This window comes from Thermobia domestica, chromosome 8 (genome assembly GCF_964235325.1).
Source record: "Thermobia domestica chromosome 8, izTheDome1.hap1.1, whole genome shotgun sequence".
Classification (NCBI taxonomy): Eukaryota; Metazoa; Arthropoda; class Insecta; order Zygentoma; family Lepismatidae; genus Thermobia; species Thermobia domestica.
In genome coordinates this window covers 95,433,486-95,453,053 of record NC_137461.1, presented here as the reverse complement: position 1 = coordinate 95,453,053, position 19,568 = coordinate 95,433,486, and the positions used below count along the sequence as shown (strand labels likewise).

The 19,568-nt window shown below is 36.9% G+C and overlaps 1 protein-coding gene across 2 annotated transcripts in view; it reads left to right on the top strand.

Annotated features, from left to right (window-relative positions):
• LOC145693094 (ATP-dependent RNA helicase DDX55) overlaps positions 1-17,009 on the top strand; it is a 56,836-nt gene extending 39,827 nt beyond the window's left edge. For both annotated transcript variants that reach the window (XM_081768785.1, XM_081768783.1), the window contains exons 8-12: positions 1,651-1,856; positions 3,404-3,572; positions 5,661-5,787; positions 11,496-11,745; positions 16,893-17,009. In XM_081768785.1, coding sequence (XP_081624911.1) covers positions 1,651-1,856; positions 3,404-3,572; positions 5,661-5,787; positions 11,496-11,745; positions 16,893-16,973 — 833 coding nt within the window. In that variant the 3' untranslated portion in view covers positions 16,974-17,009. The remainder of the gene's footprint in view (positions 1-1,650; positions 1,857-3,403; positions 3,573-5,660; positions 5,788-11,495; positions 11,746-16,892) is intronic.
• The last annotated feature ends 2,559 nt before the right edge of the window (positions 17,010-19,568 follow it).

Genomic DNA, 19,568 nt, shown 5'->3' with positions numbered 1-19,568 from the left:
ATAAACTCAGTTCTTATGTACACTTACTGGCAAAATGAAAAAAAAAAAAAAAAAAAAAAAAAAAAAAAAAAAAAAAACACGAAAAAGAATCTTCCAGTTTAATTGCGATTCTGTAGATGTGTAGCTGTAAATGATTAAGAGTTTCACATATCGGAAACATCGCGAATGGCCACCAGAGGACAATCTTGATTGTGTCAGTTAGTTGTGAAGCGTGCGAGAGCGAGGCAGTGTAGCACAGGAAGAAACGCGTGCAATGCCTCGTCACCGCAGTAGATAGCATTACCAACATTTGACAGCGCTCAAAATGGGCCGAGCGTGGGGTTGTCAAAGCTGGCTGGGTGTTCAGGCGATTGTCAGACGTGTGCGATATCCCGATGTCACTGGCGTGATGTAGGGGCCATTTAATACATGAAGACACCATCGCACGACTTGAAGGTTCCAGTCGACCACAAGACGGAAGGATCGTTGCATCGTACGTGAAGCATCAGTTAGCCCTATGACGTGTGCACCTCGATCCGGACCCAAGTAGTGGACTTTCTACAACACCCTGTGTCTTTACGAGTAGTATCCGCCGGATTACGGGTGCACCATCTCCTACATAAGTTACCATTATATCAGTCCATAAAAGATAGTGTGCGGAATGGTGTCGTGCTCGTGTAGCATGGAATCCTCCTGAATGGCAACGGATCGTGTTCAGTGATGAGCCTGGATTCTGCATTATGATAGGTGACCTCGTGTGAGTGTGTGGCGGCGGCGAGGCAGATGCCACATCTAGCTTATTGGAACGGCATACTGGCATCACTCCTGGCATCATGGTACGGGGAGCCATTCCGTGTGACTTTCGGTCGCCTCTCGTAGTTACTTGACGAAACAGTAACACGTGAATGAGATTCTGCGTTCGCAATGTTATTCCTCCTGCAAGTGCACGTTTGTACAATCTTTCAAGAAGAGAACGCTCGGTCACACACACGACACGTGTATTTGTGGACTGTCTACGTAAGGTTGAGATTCTTCCATGGTCAGCAATGTCACGTGATCTTTCCCAAATTGAACACGTTTGCGACCAGCTCGGACACCAACTCAGTGTCACTGCCATTGTGCAAGATCTGAAGCTGCAGTTACAACAGTTATGGACTGATTTACCTCAGGCAACGATACGACGACTCAACGGCTCACTTCCAAGACGCGTCAGCTCATGTATCCGTGTCCTAGTGTATGCTAGTACTGTACTTACTGATATGCAACACACATTACGCTCGTACAACCAAACCCGTTCTCGGATTGACCTAATATTATGTTCATCACAATAAAGTTGAATGGCTAGCAACTCGTAAAGCTTAATTTAATTCCCTCCATTCCTTCTGCGATCTTTATGTGTGTGTGTCAGTGAGTGTGTTTATAAGTAGATGAAATATCATTAAAGTCATATAATTTTGAACTGCCGACTTGTAAACGCCGATTTAAAATAAAATACAAGGTGAAAACATTCTATTTTACTTGGAGCAAAATTTTGTCTTAGAGTAAGTTCATATGTAATAATATAAATAATAATAATAATAATTATTATTATTATTATTATTATTATTATTATTATTATTATTATTATTATTATTATTATTATTATTATTATTATTATTATTATTATTATAGGTATCCTGTTATGCACCGATGTAATGGCCAGAGGTGTGGATATCCCACTCGTACATTGGGTAATACAGTTCGATCCTCCCTCGTCAGCTGCAGCATTTGTACATCGTTGTGGTAGAACTGCTCGAATAGGCAACGAGGGTTCAGCGTTAGTTATGCTCCTTCCTATGGAAGATACTTACGTCGAGTTTATATTTATAAATCAAAAAGTGAGTAAATATTTTTTAGTATAAAAATTATTCATTTGTTGCAGTTTGATAGAGTACACCGAAGGCTGGAGAAATAAATAGAATGAATGTTTACAGAGGTTGATTCACTTATAGTAAACCGAAAGTCGAATTTGAATGTATCACTTACTTAGAAAATGCCGTGTTTGACTTTTCAATCTGCAAGCCACCTCTACTGACTATTGACTGTCGGAGTTTCCATTGCAGAAGATGTAGCTAAAAAGTAGGTATTGCATCCCATTCTTCTTTATTGGCTCTCCACAGGCTGGTAACGGCGCAGACTCTACTATGGGACAGGCACCGTTTGAGAAGTCTGAAAACACAATGGTCCATTGGGCTGGCATCTCAACCCTTGACAGGGATGTCAGAGAAGGAAATTTGCCGAACTTCCAGTTTCCTGATCCATACGTCAATAGAATTTCATTGATGTTTTCGCCGTGTGCCTGGATGCCTTGTCTTGGTGCAGTTCAACCTGGTTCACATCTTGTCCGTACAATGCTGTTATTTCATGCTTTTACATTTCAGTCAGGATATGAATCTTGAAGTACACAGCATGGGTTTTGACATTTTGCTCCACCTTTCCGAAACGCAGTTATCCCTGTATGAGAAACTAACCATAATCATGAACCATTTTGGGAATAACGATTCTAGCTGCTCACGTCGGTGTGCTGGTCCAGGATTCTGTGCCGCATATTTCAGTATAATACGATTCACAGTGGCATAACTTTCACGAAAAGTACGCACTTGACCCATTTCCATGACGCGTGACGCCATGAACTTAACGTCGTAAAGGGCCACAATGAACACTTCAGAATCTTCTCAGTTTCGGCAGCATGTGAGATGACGGTCGACCACACTGCTTTACTACATGGCTAAGAAGACCCTGTTGCTTGCCTCGTGGCAGTCTTACGGCGATCGGTTGTACATGCGCGGCACAGTTGCATATTGACTTTAGCTCAATATAAATGAATCAACCTCTGTATAATCCTACATTTAGCTGAAATTAAAAGATATACGAATAAAAGAAACCTAGTAACTATAGTTCCAAGTAGCTTGTTTTGAAACTAAGAACTTCAAAATTTTTATAGTATAGATACAAAAATCAGTGTATTAACACCATCATATTGTCAAAGCATGGGGAGCACTCTCATATACAATCAGTTTATAAATTCAATTCTCATATAGATCAAATGATTGTATATGAGAGCGCTCCCCATGCTTTTCTTTATAGTCATGCGTAAATAGATTTCTTTCAGAGTAATTTTCTTGGAAACTGTTACTTTTGAACTTTTTAATACGAGTTGTATTATTTTCCTCGTTATTTTTTAAATGAAGCATGTTTTATTTTATTTTATTTTTTTCAAATGTGTTGTGAAAAATCGTGAAAATCTGAAATTTTGTTCGAACTTGTGAATGTTAATCCCGTGTGTATTAGATAATTCCACTTTACTCAAAGAGTAAAACTGCATCGATCTTCAAAATCAAATTTTAATTGTTGTTCTAAACTAACTGTAGATCACTGTTTTTAGGTACAATTAATTCCAATAGAACTTCCGAAAAATGTACCTTGTTTATTGGACCAGATACGAAAGCTTCAGTTGCAGGACAGAGCAATCATGGATAAAGCGAATAGAGCGTTTGTTTCTTATATTCAGTCATATGGAAAACATGAATGTAGTCTTATCTTGAAAGTTAAAGGTACGTGTTGTGTATTAATTGTTTACAGTGGAGAAAATACCTTTTCAAAGTGCTTGACTTTTTCCAGTAGTTTGAAGTTCTTCCAGTAGTCTGCCGTCAAAAGGTAAAAGACCGTATCTGCAAAATTTGGCCGAAATTGGGTTATTAAGAGTAAGCAAATCATATGATATAAGGCATTAACTGACAAAAGCAGAAATCTATAGTATCGGGGACGGGTGTAAGGCTTTATCCGAAATTTGCAGCTTTTAGCTTAATAGAAAATACTGATTTTCTCAAAGTCATTTTTTCAGCAGATAACGGTCTATTGCCTTTGGACGGCAGTAGTTTGGTTATCTGTTACATCAGGTTTAGCATTAGTTGAAGGTGGTGTCAGAGTGATTTTCAGGTCAAGGTGTGGAAAGCAACGAAAAACTATTGCATTGTTTTCTGCAGTTCGTTGAAAAATGAACTAAGAGTGGAAAAAAATGTACATTTTTTTCGCAAGGCAAAATATTTAGTAAATAAAATACCATTTTATTGGGATTTTCAGGGTAGTAATACGAGGATGATCAGAAAGTAAGATTAAAAAGCCTACAGTGAAACGTGTTTATATTATTTCATACAACTAATAATGTATCGGTCAGCGGTAACTGCGCGCTCTCTTTCCAAAAGCTCCACGAGTACGAAATCGGCGCTGTCCCAAAACACTGTGGTAATCATCTTCCTGGCAGATTGCATTATCTTAAACGTCGTTGTCTTTGGAGAGGAATGGCGCTTTGCTCTTCTTTGATGACCGCTTACTGCTGGAAGTGTAATGGTGGATCCATGGTTCGTCACCCGTGACAATGCGGTGCAGAAAATAGATCCCTTCGGTGGAGAACGGTTACAAAAGTCGCATACTTGTTCTCATGCGCTTCTCCTTGTGTTGGTTGGACAGATTGCGTGGAACCCATTGGTATTGCAAAATATCGTGCACAATGAGACGAATGCTTCCGAACGACATTCCCAATTCTGCCATCAGATGCTCTAACGTGATCCTCCTGTTGTCCTGAATCAGCTCCTCCACGCGAGTTGTGTTGAAATCTGTTGATGCCGTGCTGGATAGGCCACTGCACTCCTCGTCGGTTACGTTTCCTCAACTAGCCGCAAACTTCCGACACCATTCTACGATATGCTGACGAGGCATTACAGTCTGTCCGTAAACCTCTGCCAGCTGCGGGTGAATTTCAGCCGTAGTTACATGTTTCTCCCACAGAAATCGAATAACTGAGCGGACTTCTTCGTGAGACCTGTTTTCCAAACGAGTCGCCATTTGTGTTTACCTACAACTAACGCCGTAGGTGGCGGGTGACTGAAACTCTGTACAGTTGCCAACTCCATGTATTAAAATTGTTGCACACTCATCATTCCTCTATAGCAGACGAAACTCCAGAAATATCGGCTTTGCAACCTTAGTTTTTGATCCTCCCTTGTATTTGGCTGACAAAATAGTGAATTCAGAGGAGGAATTCGTCAAAGCCAGAAGGCATATTATGGATGTAAATCTAAAGAGATAGAGAATAAAAAGAATGGGGGAATATGCACAAATATCGGAAGAATAAATGTGAAGAGTAGAAAAGCAGTGGAAAAATAGTTAGTAAAATAGAAATATAGTAATGGAAAGATAGTAGAAATAATGAGTTAGACAGCAGAAAAAATATATTGAGAAATTAATTGAAAGTACGTTTAAATATTGAAGGTGAAGAAACAGTAAATGAAGACGATAAAAGGCTTAATATATTGTGAGAATGAAATTTGAACTGACTGTAACATGAGGAATAGGAAAACAAATTAGGTAGTTAGTACAATAAAGGTAAGATACTTTCGTTTGCTTAACTGTAAACATCATTGATAACATGGAAACAATTGAGAGTCTTCTTATTCTTTTGTACCCATGTGAAATTCTCTTGGCATGCAATAGAACAGCCGTATTTAGTGACAAACCGAGATAAATAAGTATGATAAAATACGTATAGTACTTTGTTGGCTTTTATAATGTTTGTAGTTAATTTTTCCATTATTGTATTATTTTCATTTTAAATTAATTAATTTATTTGCTAATTTCTCTAGATCTAAACTTTGGCAAACTTGCAGTTGGGTTTGGATTGCTACAGCTTCCGAAGATGCCCGAATTAAAGAATAAGGATGTGTCAGATTTTGAACCAGCCAATGTAGATTTAAATTCCATACAATACAAGTATGTATTACGTATAGTCTTGTACAACAATGTACAGTCTTGAAAATGCTGCTTGATTTAATAGGGTACACATTCAGTATTCATTAAAAATGCTTACCCCAAAAGTACCCAACATTATTTAAATGTGAACATAGGGCAAAAAATTACTGTCTTCCTCAGCACATCACTTTTCAGAAAACTAATGTTGTCTGTAGAAATACATCCCATTTAATTTTCTTCTTCCTAAGAGCGTTAAAATTTCCCTTATATTCTTCGCGAGCACTAATCGATATCTTATGAGTAACAATTAGAAATGAAATGAAAAGTTTATTATTATTATTTTATTTTTTAATTTTAAAGTTTAACTTCCCAGACTTGTGCCCTTTAGTAGGTGGCTACTTAAAGCGTTCGCAAAGCGTTTTTATTGCTCATGCGTATGTTTTGAGTACGTTGACCCTGTATTTAAATGTGAATGGCTAATCACAATGCGCTGCAAACGCGAAAGCAATAAAAACGCGGAGAAAACGTCAGCTCGAGCGTATTTGGTGCGTTTCGAAGCAATAGACCACCTGCTGTTTAAAAGATGTCTAAAGGAAGGGAAAATATGGAAATTGATGTTTGCAGGCAAGGGGATTTTAACAAGAAACAGCTGCTTGGAAGATGCTTTGTGTAGAGTATTGGAACTCTGCTATTATAGACCTGGATCTGAAGAAAGAAAAAAAAAAAAAAAAAAAACTTGGAAACTCTGGCTGGCTCAAAGTATGATTTGTAACTGGCGAAAGTAAAATTAACCGAGTAGCCACCTAGGTCGCGTTCGCTGCGGGAGGTAACGCATCGAAAACGCATTCTCGAATAGCTATGCGCTTAGGGTAAAGGAAACGGATGTTTAATGAAAATGAATGATTGTGAAATTAATTTTTCTATGATGGAGCTCGTGCTGTAAAGAGACCACGTGCTAACCACTAGACGAATCGAGAGGGCCAATAATAAGAATAATTAATAATTTAAGAAATAATGCTTTCCAGTCTCACTTGTTTCACCTGTTCTATTTCACTCCAATAATTACGTAATTGGTCGAAGAAAAAGGTTAACTGTACATTAATTTGAATCTCGTCAACATTCGTCAAAAATCAAAATTTGAAATATAGTCCCTTTTTAATTACAGTATTCGTTTGCACCAGCAAAATAATGAGTCTTGGCACCAACTTTTCAGCAGACATAAGTTTGGCAAAGTTTCAACCATTACATCGATACCTAGCACCAGGTGGAAATTCCATAGGTGTCATCAACATAATTTGTAAAATTCGGAAGTGAGAAGAAATTGTATATTGAGTGAAGTAAGAAATTTCAATCTTCAACTTATATACTTTTTCTTAAAAATCATTATGTTCCTAGTATAAAGGACTAGTTCGATTAAAAAGGCGAGTATATCTCAATTTTGATTTTTGAAGAATGTTGTAGAGATTCAAATGCGTTTAGTGCTGACACTTTTCGTCGCCAATTACGTTAATAGTGGTGTGAAATAAAACAAATGAAACAAGTTAGATTGGAAAACAATGTTCCTTTAGTTCCTTTAATTATTAATCAGCCGGTTAGTGCTCACAAAGAAGAATATTTAGGTACAAGGAAAATTTATGGAGTACTGGAAGAAAGAAATAATACTATTAGAAAAAAGATAATCAACCAGATATAGTTCCACCAACAACGTTAGTTTTTCTGAAGAAGTATATTGAAGAAGGCAATAACTATTAGTCGAAACGTTCACACTTAGATAATTTTGGGTGCTTTGGGGTAAGCATTTTTTAATGCACGTACAGTCTTGTTTTGAATCGAGCTGTCCACTTATCGTTTCTTTGAAAAGTCCTGCATTCTAATTCGTTGATAGAATTTAATCAAAAAAAAGATATGAATCTTCTTTAGCCAGTCGAGTTCTTTGCTTCAAACCAAAACATGTAAGATTTCCTGAAATGAAAAGGAAATGATATTTCTAGTTTTACGTCTCACTATTATGTCCTTCAGACCAGAGAAGACGGATGCTTAATAAGTGAATGAGTATAAAAAAGAAGGCTGAAAAGTGAATGTGGAAGGGAAAAACCTTCACCACAAACTCACGTGACCTGGAATCGAACCAGGACCCTTCGTACCAGTGATAAAGCGCTCTAACACAGCCACCAGCTCCCAATATAAAATTCCCTATTTACTGTTGCAAGAGTATGATATACAAGTGCATAGCCAGTTTTACTATAAACAAGATCGTACATTTGTGTCTATCTGGAATATCACTAAAGATGGTGGAATTCTGGTTTACTTTAAGAAGAACATTGCTGATTTTCATAGCCTCACTTTTCTTTGTTTTAAATAATCAAGTCGAATGTTTTAAAAAAGAATAAATATCACTATTCAAAGATAAATACATCGTCTATATGGACGAGAATTAACTCCCTATTGAAAATTGTTCCTACTTTTTTAATACTTAACCAATTTTCATGAAACAACAAGCATTTTGTTCCTTGCAATAATAGAATTTATTACGTGATATCTCATTTATGTAATTGCTGGTATCAGCGGTGGGCCATGGCGTAACGTCTATCCTTGCGTGAGTGGGCTTACCTAGCATCCCGATAAGAAGTATGACATTCCGTGGTACAAATACAGAGATAGTGGCGAAGTGTGAAAGGACCTCGTGTCACGGTAAATATAATGGTCATAAGGAATTACCGTTCGAAGCTAATGGACACCGGTTCTGTAGCCGATATTAGAAGATGCGATCTCAGCATCCAGGACGGAGTAAAATGTACAAGTGGTTCAGGAAATGTTCGCTCGAAGTCCTCAGAAATTATAAAGACTGGCATCTCGCGAAAGTGGTTTAACCTGACACACAATCTGAACTGTTTTGAAGGAAGAGTTGAATTTTCATCCATGGAAACCACATTACTGCCAGAAATTCTCGCCGGAAGACTGATTATCGATTAGAATATGGGGAGATGTTGCTTGCGTGGTACGAAGACTGGTCCGATCTCTACGGTAATATGCTGGGGTCAGATGAAGCTGTGTTTCATCTGGCTTGTTATTATTGAGCACGAGAGGATCTGAGGGTGGCTGTTGAAAAAAGCCAACGTCGCTTAAAAGTCACAGTGGAGAGTGGTATGACATTCACGAAATTTATAGGTCCATACGTTATTCGGGACACAATGAATGCAGAACGGTGTCTTATCATGCTTGAAGATTATGTTCACGGTATTGTATCTACGTCTAACAATTTTAACGATGGGGCCGCGGTGGCTCAGTGGTAGAGCGTTCAACTCTGGTGCATAGGGTTCCGGGTTCAAACCATGCTCCCGCCAAGTGAACTTTGTGGTGGACAAACACTGTGTGCGTGAGTTTCCTCGGGGTTCTCCCGTTTCCTCCCACTTTCTTCATTCCACCATTTCATTCATTACTCATCATCACCGTCTCCTTTAGCCTAACCGGCATAACCGTGGGACGTAAAACTCAAAGATTTCATTTCATTTCATTTGTACAGTTTATTCAATTTCTTATCAATCGATATTTATTAGTATCGAACAGTTTGACTCGATCACCCGCAAGACTGGGAATGATTTCTTTAACACTAGATGAATGATAGTGATATTTCTGTAGTAAGAATATGTTTATTTCAGTTTAATAATCCTTCCATTTTGTATTAGTTCATACGGAAGCTTTTCGCTCTTATGTAAGATTATGATATAAGCTTGAAAAAGGCCAAGAAATTCCTCGATTATTCAGCTTCACTGTGCAAATATGGCGTAAATACTAACTTAAAAAGCGTTTTCGAATAATCGTCCAGATTAGTTCTGTTGAAACATGTGACTCTTTCAGATCATTTCCCTACAAACGCTTCTCTCATCTTCATGGTTTGTAGGGAAAGACCAATGATTCTTGTATTTATAGTGTCGTATCAGCTTGGGTGACGGCAAATAAATTAACTAACTAACTCTATGGCCTGTGGAACCCGGATGTTCAATTCCGCATTCACAAAACCTCTCCACTGTCTTCTATCCTTAACCAACTGGATCCAGTTTCTACTTTGTATTCCTATCTCTGCAAGATCCAACTTAATATTGTCCTCCCATCTGGGCCTAGGTCTTCGTGATGGTCGTTTCCCGGTTGACTTCCAGTTAAAACTTTGAAAATGTTTGTTTCTACGCACTTCCATTCTGGCTACATATCCTGCCCACCTGAGCCTCCTAGATGCGATGACCCTAACAATGTTTGGGGCACGGGAGTAGTAAATGTAATTAATGTAGTTATGTAGTTCCTCGTTATGAAGTTTCCATCATTCCCCATTCCCGTTCCTCTTGCGTCCGAATAAATTAGTGGATGAAAACTAAAAAAGTAGAATTTCCTAAACCAAAGATATTTATGTATGTATATGCGCATTCGAATTACCATTACCATGATACCAATAAGTAATAGCTGTCATTCAAATTCCGTTACAATAACTGATTACAGTTAAGACCTACTCAAAGCAGTAGACCCAAGGAGACATATAAATTACTTTATTTAAGAAGAGAAAAGTTATAAGACTATGTGAATTTGATATCGAACCAATGTTTTCTGAAGAACAACATGCTATTCCGTTTCCTTTAACAAAGCTATTACTAACAGTCATAGTTATTACACTAGACCGTTGTTGAACTATAGAGAAAGTTTAAGCCAGGGATGCGAATAAGCAACAGAATAACTAACCCAAGAAAAATAACTACTAGTCCACATCCCACAATAGAAATCATTTACTTACCTTCGGTATGTTATTAAATAGTTGCCCGCGCCGATGAACCTGTCTCACTGGGCGAGTGGTTATTTGCATCCCTAGTTTCAGCTAATGTCTCGAAAAGAAAAAATAAGCACTGAGTTTAAGTCTAACGACTGGTTCAGAGTCTACGTGCTATTTAAGATGTAGACTTGCATACTCGTCTCAATAATCCAGGTGGGCCACGGTGGCTCAGTGATAGAGCGTTCACCTCTGGTGCGTGAGGTCCCTGGTTCGATCCCAGCCAGCGCCAAGTGGACTTTGCGGTGAACAAACACCATGTGCGTGGGTTTTCTCGGGGTTCTCTCGTTTCATCCCACCTTATTCGTTCCGCCATTGCATTCATTTCTCATCATCACCGTCTCCTTTAGCCTAGCCGGCGTAATCGTGGGACGTAAAATAGATTTTATTTCATTTTTTTTTCGTAATCCAGAATCGAAATGACGTGACGACGTGATAAATTCCAAAAAGTTAAGTGAAGATACAGTTATCTGACACAAGTTTTTATACCATAAGTCTTCGTGAGGTTTAGTGGGTCAATTCCTGATGTACGTGTCCTCAGCAGACATGAAAATAATTATTTAGATTGCCTCGTTCGTAATCGGTCAACAAACAACTAAAATTACCTTTTTTATGCGAAAAATAGCTCTGGGTGATAGTAGAGGGAGTACGAAATTATTAAAACATGAAAACGATGGCTGTATCATATGTAGAGTGATATTTCAGGAACACGCGTATTTTTTTTTTTTTTTTTTTTTTTTTTTAATTTCTGCTTTCTTTGTGAGATTGTAATACAGTAAGAACTTACGGATGCAAATTTTATATTTTCTGCAAAGATTTTAATGACTTAGTGTAGCTCTGCAGTTCGATACGCTGCTTTGTGTGTTGTGTAGAATAATTGATTGTCTTTTATCTCTGTTTGTCTACGTATTTCTAGGGACAAACAGAGGGAAATCTCTCGACAGGAGAAACTGAAGGTGTATCAGGCAACAGGTGAGTGGCCTGGGAGACCGAAAGTAAAGAAAAAACAAACGGTGCCATGGTCAGAAATCAAAGAGAAGAAGCAGAAGAAGAAAGAAAAACGATTAAAGAGGAAAGGGAAAAAGAGAAAGCAGGAGATGAGCGAAGAAGACTTGGATGAATTACTCAAAGATGTTTCATTGATGAAGAGGCTGAAAAAGAAGAAGGTAATACTATACCTGTTGCATTTAAACAAAAGAGACCGAACTTTCATTTCTTTTTCTTATTTGGTATGTTTTCCACTTTGTTGTAGTACAGCATTTCTCCAACTGTGGTCCTCAACATATGGCCTTGCGACCCTCTTAGATTGACTTTTAGTTCAAAAAAGATAGAGAAAACAAAAACAAAATTCAAGTGAATTGTGTATCACTCACTCTCAAACAGGTATATACACAATGCGGCAATTTGAAATCGAGACTGGAGCTGTAGAAAAAAAAAAAAGAAAAAAAAAGAGTGAACATAGAAATTTTATTACCATAGACTATTCAAAGTACGACCCTGCTGTATCCATACATCTTTGCGCCCTGACCATCAGTATAAAGGATTGCTTTAAGTCCTTTTGTGGAATGCTGTTAAAAACCCTTGTCGTAGCCCTCTTATTGGCAGTTACTCCATCAAAGTACGAATCTTTAAGTGGAGACTTGAGTTCAGGAAACAGAAAATAATAGCACGGGACCAGATCTAGTGAATAGGGAGAATGGGACAACACACACTCTTGCAACAAAAAGTCTTGCTCAATCACTGCCTTGTAACTTAGAGCATTGTCATGGAGAAACTTCACTGAACATGACTACCATACTCGGGCCTCACGCTTATGACACATTACATTAACTGTCTGTCCTATGCACACACATTTCTTATGCACAATGCCATTACTATCATAAAAAAATGAGCAAAAGTTTGATTTTTGTTTTTGACTGGTTCAGTTTTTGGCTTATGGAGAGTTAGGAGACTTCCACTTTGCACTCTGACGTTTTGCCGACGGGTCATATTGAAAAACCTATGTCTAATCCCCAGTAACGATATTCAGGAGGAAGTTAGGGTTCTTATTGGCGGTAGTAGTCAGTTCTATGCAGTGATCAGCACTGTCCCTTTGTTAACTATTTGTTAAGGAATGAGGCACGGTGTGGGCACAGACTTCCCTCTTGTTGTGATGTGGGTTATTATTTGCCGCACAATTTCTTTATTCACACGCAATTTCTCAGTGAGGATTCGCAGTGTCACATTTCGATCTTCCGTGATCAGTGTCCTCACTTTGTCCACCAATTCCTGTGTTCTCACTGACCTTGCTGCACCCGGATGTTCGTCGTCTTCAGTTGATTCTCGTCCCTTCCCTTAAACGCTTGTGTCATGCAAATAGACGCACACAGTATAAACAAGTAAGTGACTCCTTACACTTGTTGCAACATTTGACAAGTTTCTGTAGTAATCTTACCCAGATGAGCACAAAACTTGATGTTCTCTCTTTGCTCCATGTTGAACTCACGACATAGATTAGCAACACCTGTCTGTACTCACCTTGCCCACACACGTAACTGTCAGTCTAGCTGAATGCACTTGGTATCAGTTACTCATAAAACATTCCTCTTTTGTTTGCTCCACAACTCACTTGTATAACTGCGCCACATATTGAGGAAAAAATCAATCTCGATTTCAAATTGCCGCACTGTGTATATACAATTTAATAGGGTAAAGGACAATTTATATAATTTACAATTCAATATTATAATTTATATAATTTTTAATAGCTTATATACACGTATATGAATTGAAATGCCCATTCTTCGCACAGGAAGAATAAGTTTACGGAAAGTATTTCAATCCCTTTTCGTCTTAGGATAAACATTTCAATGAAAGTGTAATGATAAAAATCCATAAGATACTTTAATTTTGGCATAAAGTTTGAAACACCCTACTCCCTAGAATACGCCTTTTAAACAAAGTGACATAACAAAATTTTAGCTTAAGATGGGAACTATGTTCCAAAAGTCATTTCAAAGGGTCGCCTGTTTTCCAGACCATAGGAACTGTGGTCACTAATCTCAATCATTTTGGAGATTTTACTTTTAATCCTTTTTCAAGTTTCATGCCGACATTTTTTTTCAGCGTCCCTGAAAACTATGAATTCGACACTAATATTAATCATTTACGAATATCTTTACATATCACTCCCATCCCACCCTTCTAAAGGTGTTTTACCCCACTGCAGGTGAACTTTAATGGTATCAGGAGTGTCACTTCGTTTCAGTGACTCCAAAAGCTATGGATTCGACGCTAATATCAATCATTTAAGAATATCTTTACATGTCACTCCCATCCCACCCTCCTAGGGGTGTTTTACCCCACTAGAGGTTAACTTTAATGATATCAGGAGTGTCACTATTCGTTTCAGCGACTCCATAAACTATGGATTCGACGCTAATATCGGTCGTTTTCAACTACTGTTACATGTACTCCCGTCCTATCACTAGCAGTGATAGGGATATTTTACGCCCACAGAATTTGTTTCCAGATTGTAAGTCATATGCATACCAAGTTTTGTATTGTTCCAGGCATTCCAGAGTTATGCTGCAACATACACACACATACATAGATTTAAAATGCCTCCTTGCCGGTCTTAAAACAAAAATTTTAAAAAACGCTGGGACACGTTTCCGTTTATTTCTGATAATGAGTTTATATATTGAATTCCATGTTCTTAACTTGAGGCGTTCGGAAGATACTTAATTTTTCGCATAAATTATAATCCCCCCACTCCCCCTCTTAGGATTTGCATTTTAATAAAAGTAACATGATAAAAACCCAGTTCATTGTAGGTAATAACTAGATCCCCAAAAAATCATTTTAGTTGGCTCAGTCGTTTTCCCGTGATTCGATCACAAACAAGATTCTTTTCATTCTTATATAATAGTGTCAAGAGATCTTAATATTTTATTCTTATTAATTGGAAATGTTTTATGTTTTAATTTTCAGTTGTAGAAATGTGAACTTTTATTTGTTTTGGTTTTGGTATTTGTAATTTCATAAATCATAGTCTTTGAATGTTGTAAATTGTCTAAAATAATGATGGGAATGTAAGCATATTTGTAATTCTATGTTAACACAAAGACACTGCAGCGGACAGCGTTATGTAAGTTATGTAAAATGTAGAGTGCTGACATGACGCTCAATTTTAAGAGGAATTGGTTAACTAAGATTTCTTCAGAGACATCTCATACTCATTTGTATGATTTTGACCCTAATTTTGGGAGCCACATGTAATGCGAGCATCTTTGTTGTATAATACTTCAGTCTGTTTTGTCATAGTAGTAGAAGGAAAGTTGAAGTTGGAGAACGAGAGTCGACGTTAGAGTAGAAGTTGGTTTAAGTTAATGTCGACTTTGGATTAACATTTTAAGTAACAACGTATAATCACGATCTTTAGTACATCGCAGTCAGTTATTTGAAAACCTCGTATTCATGAAGGTATCAAATAGACTGTTAATGGATATATAAGAGATTACTGCATTTTGCTTAGTAGAACTTCTTGAATTTGGTTGTCATCATCGTCTGCGTTTCGGGTATGATCCAGTTTATCTTTCCTCTTTTACATTGAGAATTGTCATACACTTTGACTTACATATCTGACATTTTGCTACACGAACATGCACTTATACACATTAAATATGATACGAAATACATATTAACTACTTCTTTAAATGTGTCTCTCATTTATACATTCGGTTCTGTTTTGCCGTTATCAAAACAGTGGTGGAGAATCCCCAAAAATATTTCAAAGCACATCATAAGAGCGTTTATCAACATTAGCAATGTAGATAATTTAAGATGTATCTTGAGCTAACGGATACAATCTGGATTTACTCAAAGTGCTCTATTAGTAATAATGCTACATTCCAAACTCAATTTTAAAGTAACCCAGGTTGACAATAGGATATTTTAAAATATTGTAAAATATTCTTGATAGCCTTCAATTATTTTTTTAAATTGTATTTGAAATTTGAATGTAACTTCGTGCAAGCTTCCGAAAGTGTGTTGTTTGGGGTTGCAATACATGAAAAATAAGGGGTGAAATGGGGTCAAACCCACTCCATGTTGTAAATTCGAAGCATACAAAACAATTTTACAGGAAAAAATACATAAAAATTATTTGATTTTGAGAAAAAACGTAGTGTACATCATAGACATTTTATTTGTCCTAAAAATGACATTGTGAATTTATTCCTGTTCCCAGTAAAAAATGCGCTTCATGGTAATTTTTGTTTAAAAAATGTTCTGTTTTTATGGATCATGATGTATAGTTTCTTTCAGGCTTCCGAATCATCCTCTCTGGGTGCTGCTAAAATCAGTAAAGAATAAAAAGTTTGAATAGTGTCCCCCATTTGAAAAAAAAAAAAAAACTTTCCACGATAACTTTTGTAAATGTTATTCTATATTGGTAGAATTTTATATATATTTTCTTTGAGGCTTTTCTCACAGTCCTTAGTGCTTGAGATTATAGTTAATCAGGAATGAGCGATGAATTCAGCCTCTAATGTAGGGAAAACATCCCATCTCCTTCCTCCTTCGCCGATTTAAAAAATATCGCAAGATCACTTTCGTAGAATAATAAATAAATAAATAAGTAATGCAAGATAGCACATATTTTGCGAGGCTTCACAATCATCCTCACTATGTTCCAAAATTACTTATATAAAAGTTACTCCATTTTGACGCAAACTGGTGTGCATGTTTGTTGAAACTCTCACACCATCTCCAAAGCTTGGAATTGAAATCGGTCAAAAATTAGGAGTATTTTTACCTCCTCCTATAATAGCTTTCGTAAAATAGTATATTCAATTTTGGTGAAATATGGCGTTTTTTGAGGACTCCCAATCACCTTTTTTGCGTAAAATGGAAATGGGTCAGTTATGAATCAATAGTGAATACTCCCCTCCCCTCTCCGTGATCATAAATAAAATAATTCCATGAAAATTCGTAAAAAATACTACAACTTTTTTTAACCTTCTCCGCCGGTGTAGTGGTTAAGCGCGTGTGCCTTCGGTCCACGTGCTCCTAGATTCGATTCCCGATGAAAGAGCACAAAAAATTAATTTCACAATCATTACTTTCATTAATCATCAGTCTCTAGCCTAAGGGGCAGAAATATCACACTTTGGTCCACGTCTATCAGTGTAGACGATTATTATTAAAGTCAAATCTATTTAAGCACCTTGAGTATTGGTAGTGTCTTCATTGAATATTCGTTTGTATTGCACTATCTATGTAGAGCAGCTGTACCAAAAAGAGCAACTGTATGCTTTTTCTTTTATTTCAGATTTCAAAGGAAGAATTTGATGCTGAATTTGGAGAAGAATTAGAAAGCGACGATAATGTAAATGACGAAATTAAAACGTGATTATTTTTATAAGACAATAAAAATATTCTGCTCGAACTCATGTCTTTATTTTAACACCACCTTCAAATACTGCAAGGTAACAGGATATCTTATGACTTTGAACAACTGGAAAATAGCATGGGGTTTTATCTTTGAGGCCTAGAGAACCTGGAATTTAAACAAAATGCCGTAATTCATTAAGTTACCATTGTTAGTTCTTTCAAATCATCTTTATAAACATTAAAAGGAAGATGTTAATTTTAAATTGGCAAATTTAAAGACACTGAACGAGGCACTTAAAGTAATTAATTTTAAACAAAAATTAATATCTGAAATTGTTTTGTGTCTGCAGAGATCTTCATTGGTCCCAAGTTGTAAAATGACTTAAAGCAGGTTTTCTCTATATATTTTATATATCATGCACTCCCTTTTAGCAAATCCTCTTAGTAGCAACCCAAATACGTAATTTCCGGTTTGCAATAAGCTTTTTGATTATTGCTGCTTATTGTGTACCGTTATATATATGTGTGTGTAAACCTTATATAGGAATAACTATTTGACAAGTATGTAAATAAAAAATATATCTATCAAAATAAGAAATTCAAAATAGTGTTTAAAGTATGTTTTCCGCTCTACAGAGTAGTCCGGAAGTGGGCGTACCCCCCTCTTTTTAGTTTCGACAGTATAGTGTTAGTTGTGGTAGAATGTCTGTACACAGTTACCTTGAAGGCTTAAGTCATAAACATTGGTATGATCACCATCCATGTCGTAACACAGCTGAATCTGCGCCAAGTTCTCGCAGATGTTTTGCGGAGATACTCCGTAGTAACGAGGGTGAAGGTGTGTTCCACAGCTGCTCGTAATTCCTGCGTTGTGTGATATCTAGTGTTTCTTATTTGTTGCTTTATGAAACCCCAGAGGACATTGTCTGGTGTCGTCAGATCGGGACTTCATGGAGGCTAGGCAAAGGGAACTGGTGAAGATGCACAACCTCTTTCAATCCAGCGGCCAGGGAACGTCTGATTCAGGTAACTGCGCACGTGAATCGCGAAGTGCGCTGGTTATGACATGGATGGTGATCATACCGATGTTTATGACTCTTAAGACTTCAAAGTACCTGTGTACAGACATTCTGCCATAACTAACACTATACTGTTGAAACTAAAGGGGGAGGGTGGTACGCCCACTTCCGGACCACCCTATAGATCTTAATTACATTTGTGTTTTTTACCTCCTTTCATGATCCCTAAGTTGAAAAATCCCTACTTAACCCACAAACGCCCAAGACCAGTTTTATTCGTTAGCAACTGCCTGAACAATACCGTGTTACATCGAAAACCTAAGAAGAAAACTGAACGAAATTCGTACAACAAGAGAACGGGTAGTGTGCCTGAAGTGGAACAACGGTGGTTTGGCTAAATGAATGATATAGCCCGTGTAACGCAGTGAAAAATAAAGTGGGTCACTGGTGGCACAAGGGGCGTTTGTGGGTTAAAGAAATAGTATTTATCTGATATTTAATTTATGCGTCTTTAAATTTATTATAAAGTAATATTCGTTCGCTTGAAAATAATAATAATAATAAACATTAACCTACAATAAATGTTTTCGCTGCAGTGATGATATCTGAAAGGAAAAAAAGAATTTAAAAACATTTAGTAGTCCCCTGATAAATAGGTTGTGTTAATTTTTATTTTAACTCCTAATTTGAGGATTTGGGAAACATATCCTCAAATCATACACATACAATAATACATTAATAGATTTCTAAACTGTATGCAGTATGAATATGCTTATCCTTAATTATTGATTAACACGGATTGTTATAAGTTAAAATATTATGTACTTAAAACATGTACTTCTTTAGATAATTGGGCAAAAGGGAAACAGTGTTCACTTATATGTGCATGTTGATATTGTCTAATTACAATCAAACATGAAATGAAATCTTTCAGTTTAACGTCTAATGATTATGCTCTTTAGGCTAAGGGAGACTGATTAAGGCAAATGAATGATGATGGAAGAATTGGTGGGAGGACACAGTGGGAGGAAACGGGATTTCCCCGAGAAAAAAAACACGGACATGATGTTCACCACAAACTAACTTGGCCGGGGATCGAACCAAAGACCCCATTCACTAGAAGTACCACTGAGCCACCGTTCTTCCTAATTACAATCAAGAATCGATTCTGACTACTGATATATTGACTAGCTATGTCTAAATATAGCAGTTGTTCCTGAAACAAAGAAATTAATACTATTGTTGTGATAGATATGTATTTCCCTAGCTAAAGTGAGATGATTTTTAAAATCTGATATTTTGAGCAATTAAATTTGTGTCCCTGACTGCTTAAGGTGCTTAGGATACCTTTTCTGTTAAAATCTAAATTTTCGTATTAATCGTATTACATTAAAATTTAAATATATTATTGTAAATTATTTTATATGGACCAGTATAGTTAGTCTAGAGTTACTGATATTCAAATATCTTTAGTATCCGTGCCAAATCTTCTGTGTATTTACTATTGCCTTAAAGTTTTACATCTCTTGGTAGCAGATGGTGACGTACTGGGAGTGGCCTTCTCAGCATGAGGATGTTGAGAAGTTTTTCACACA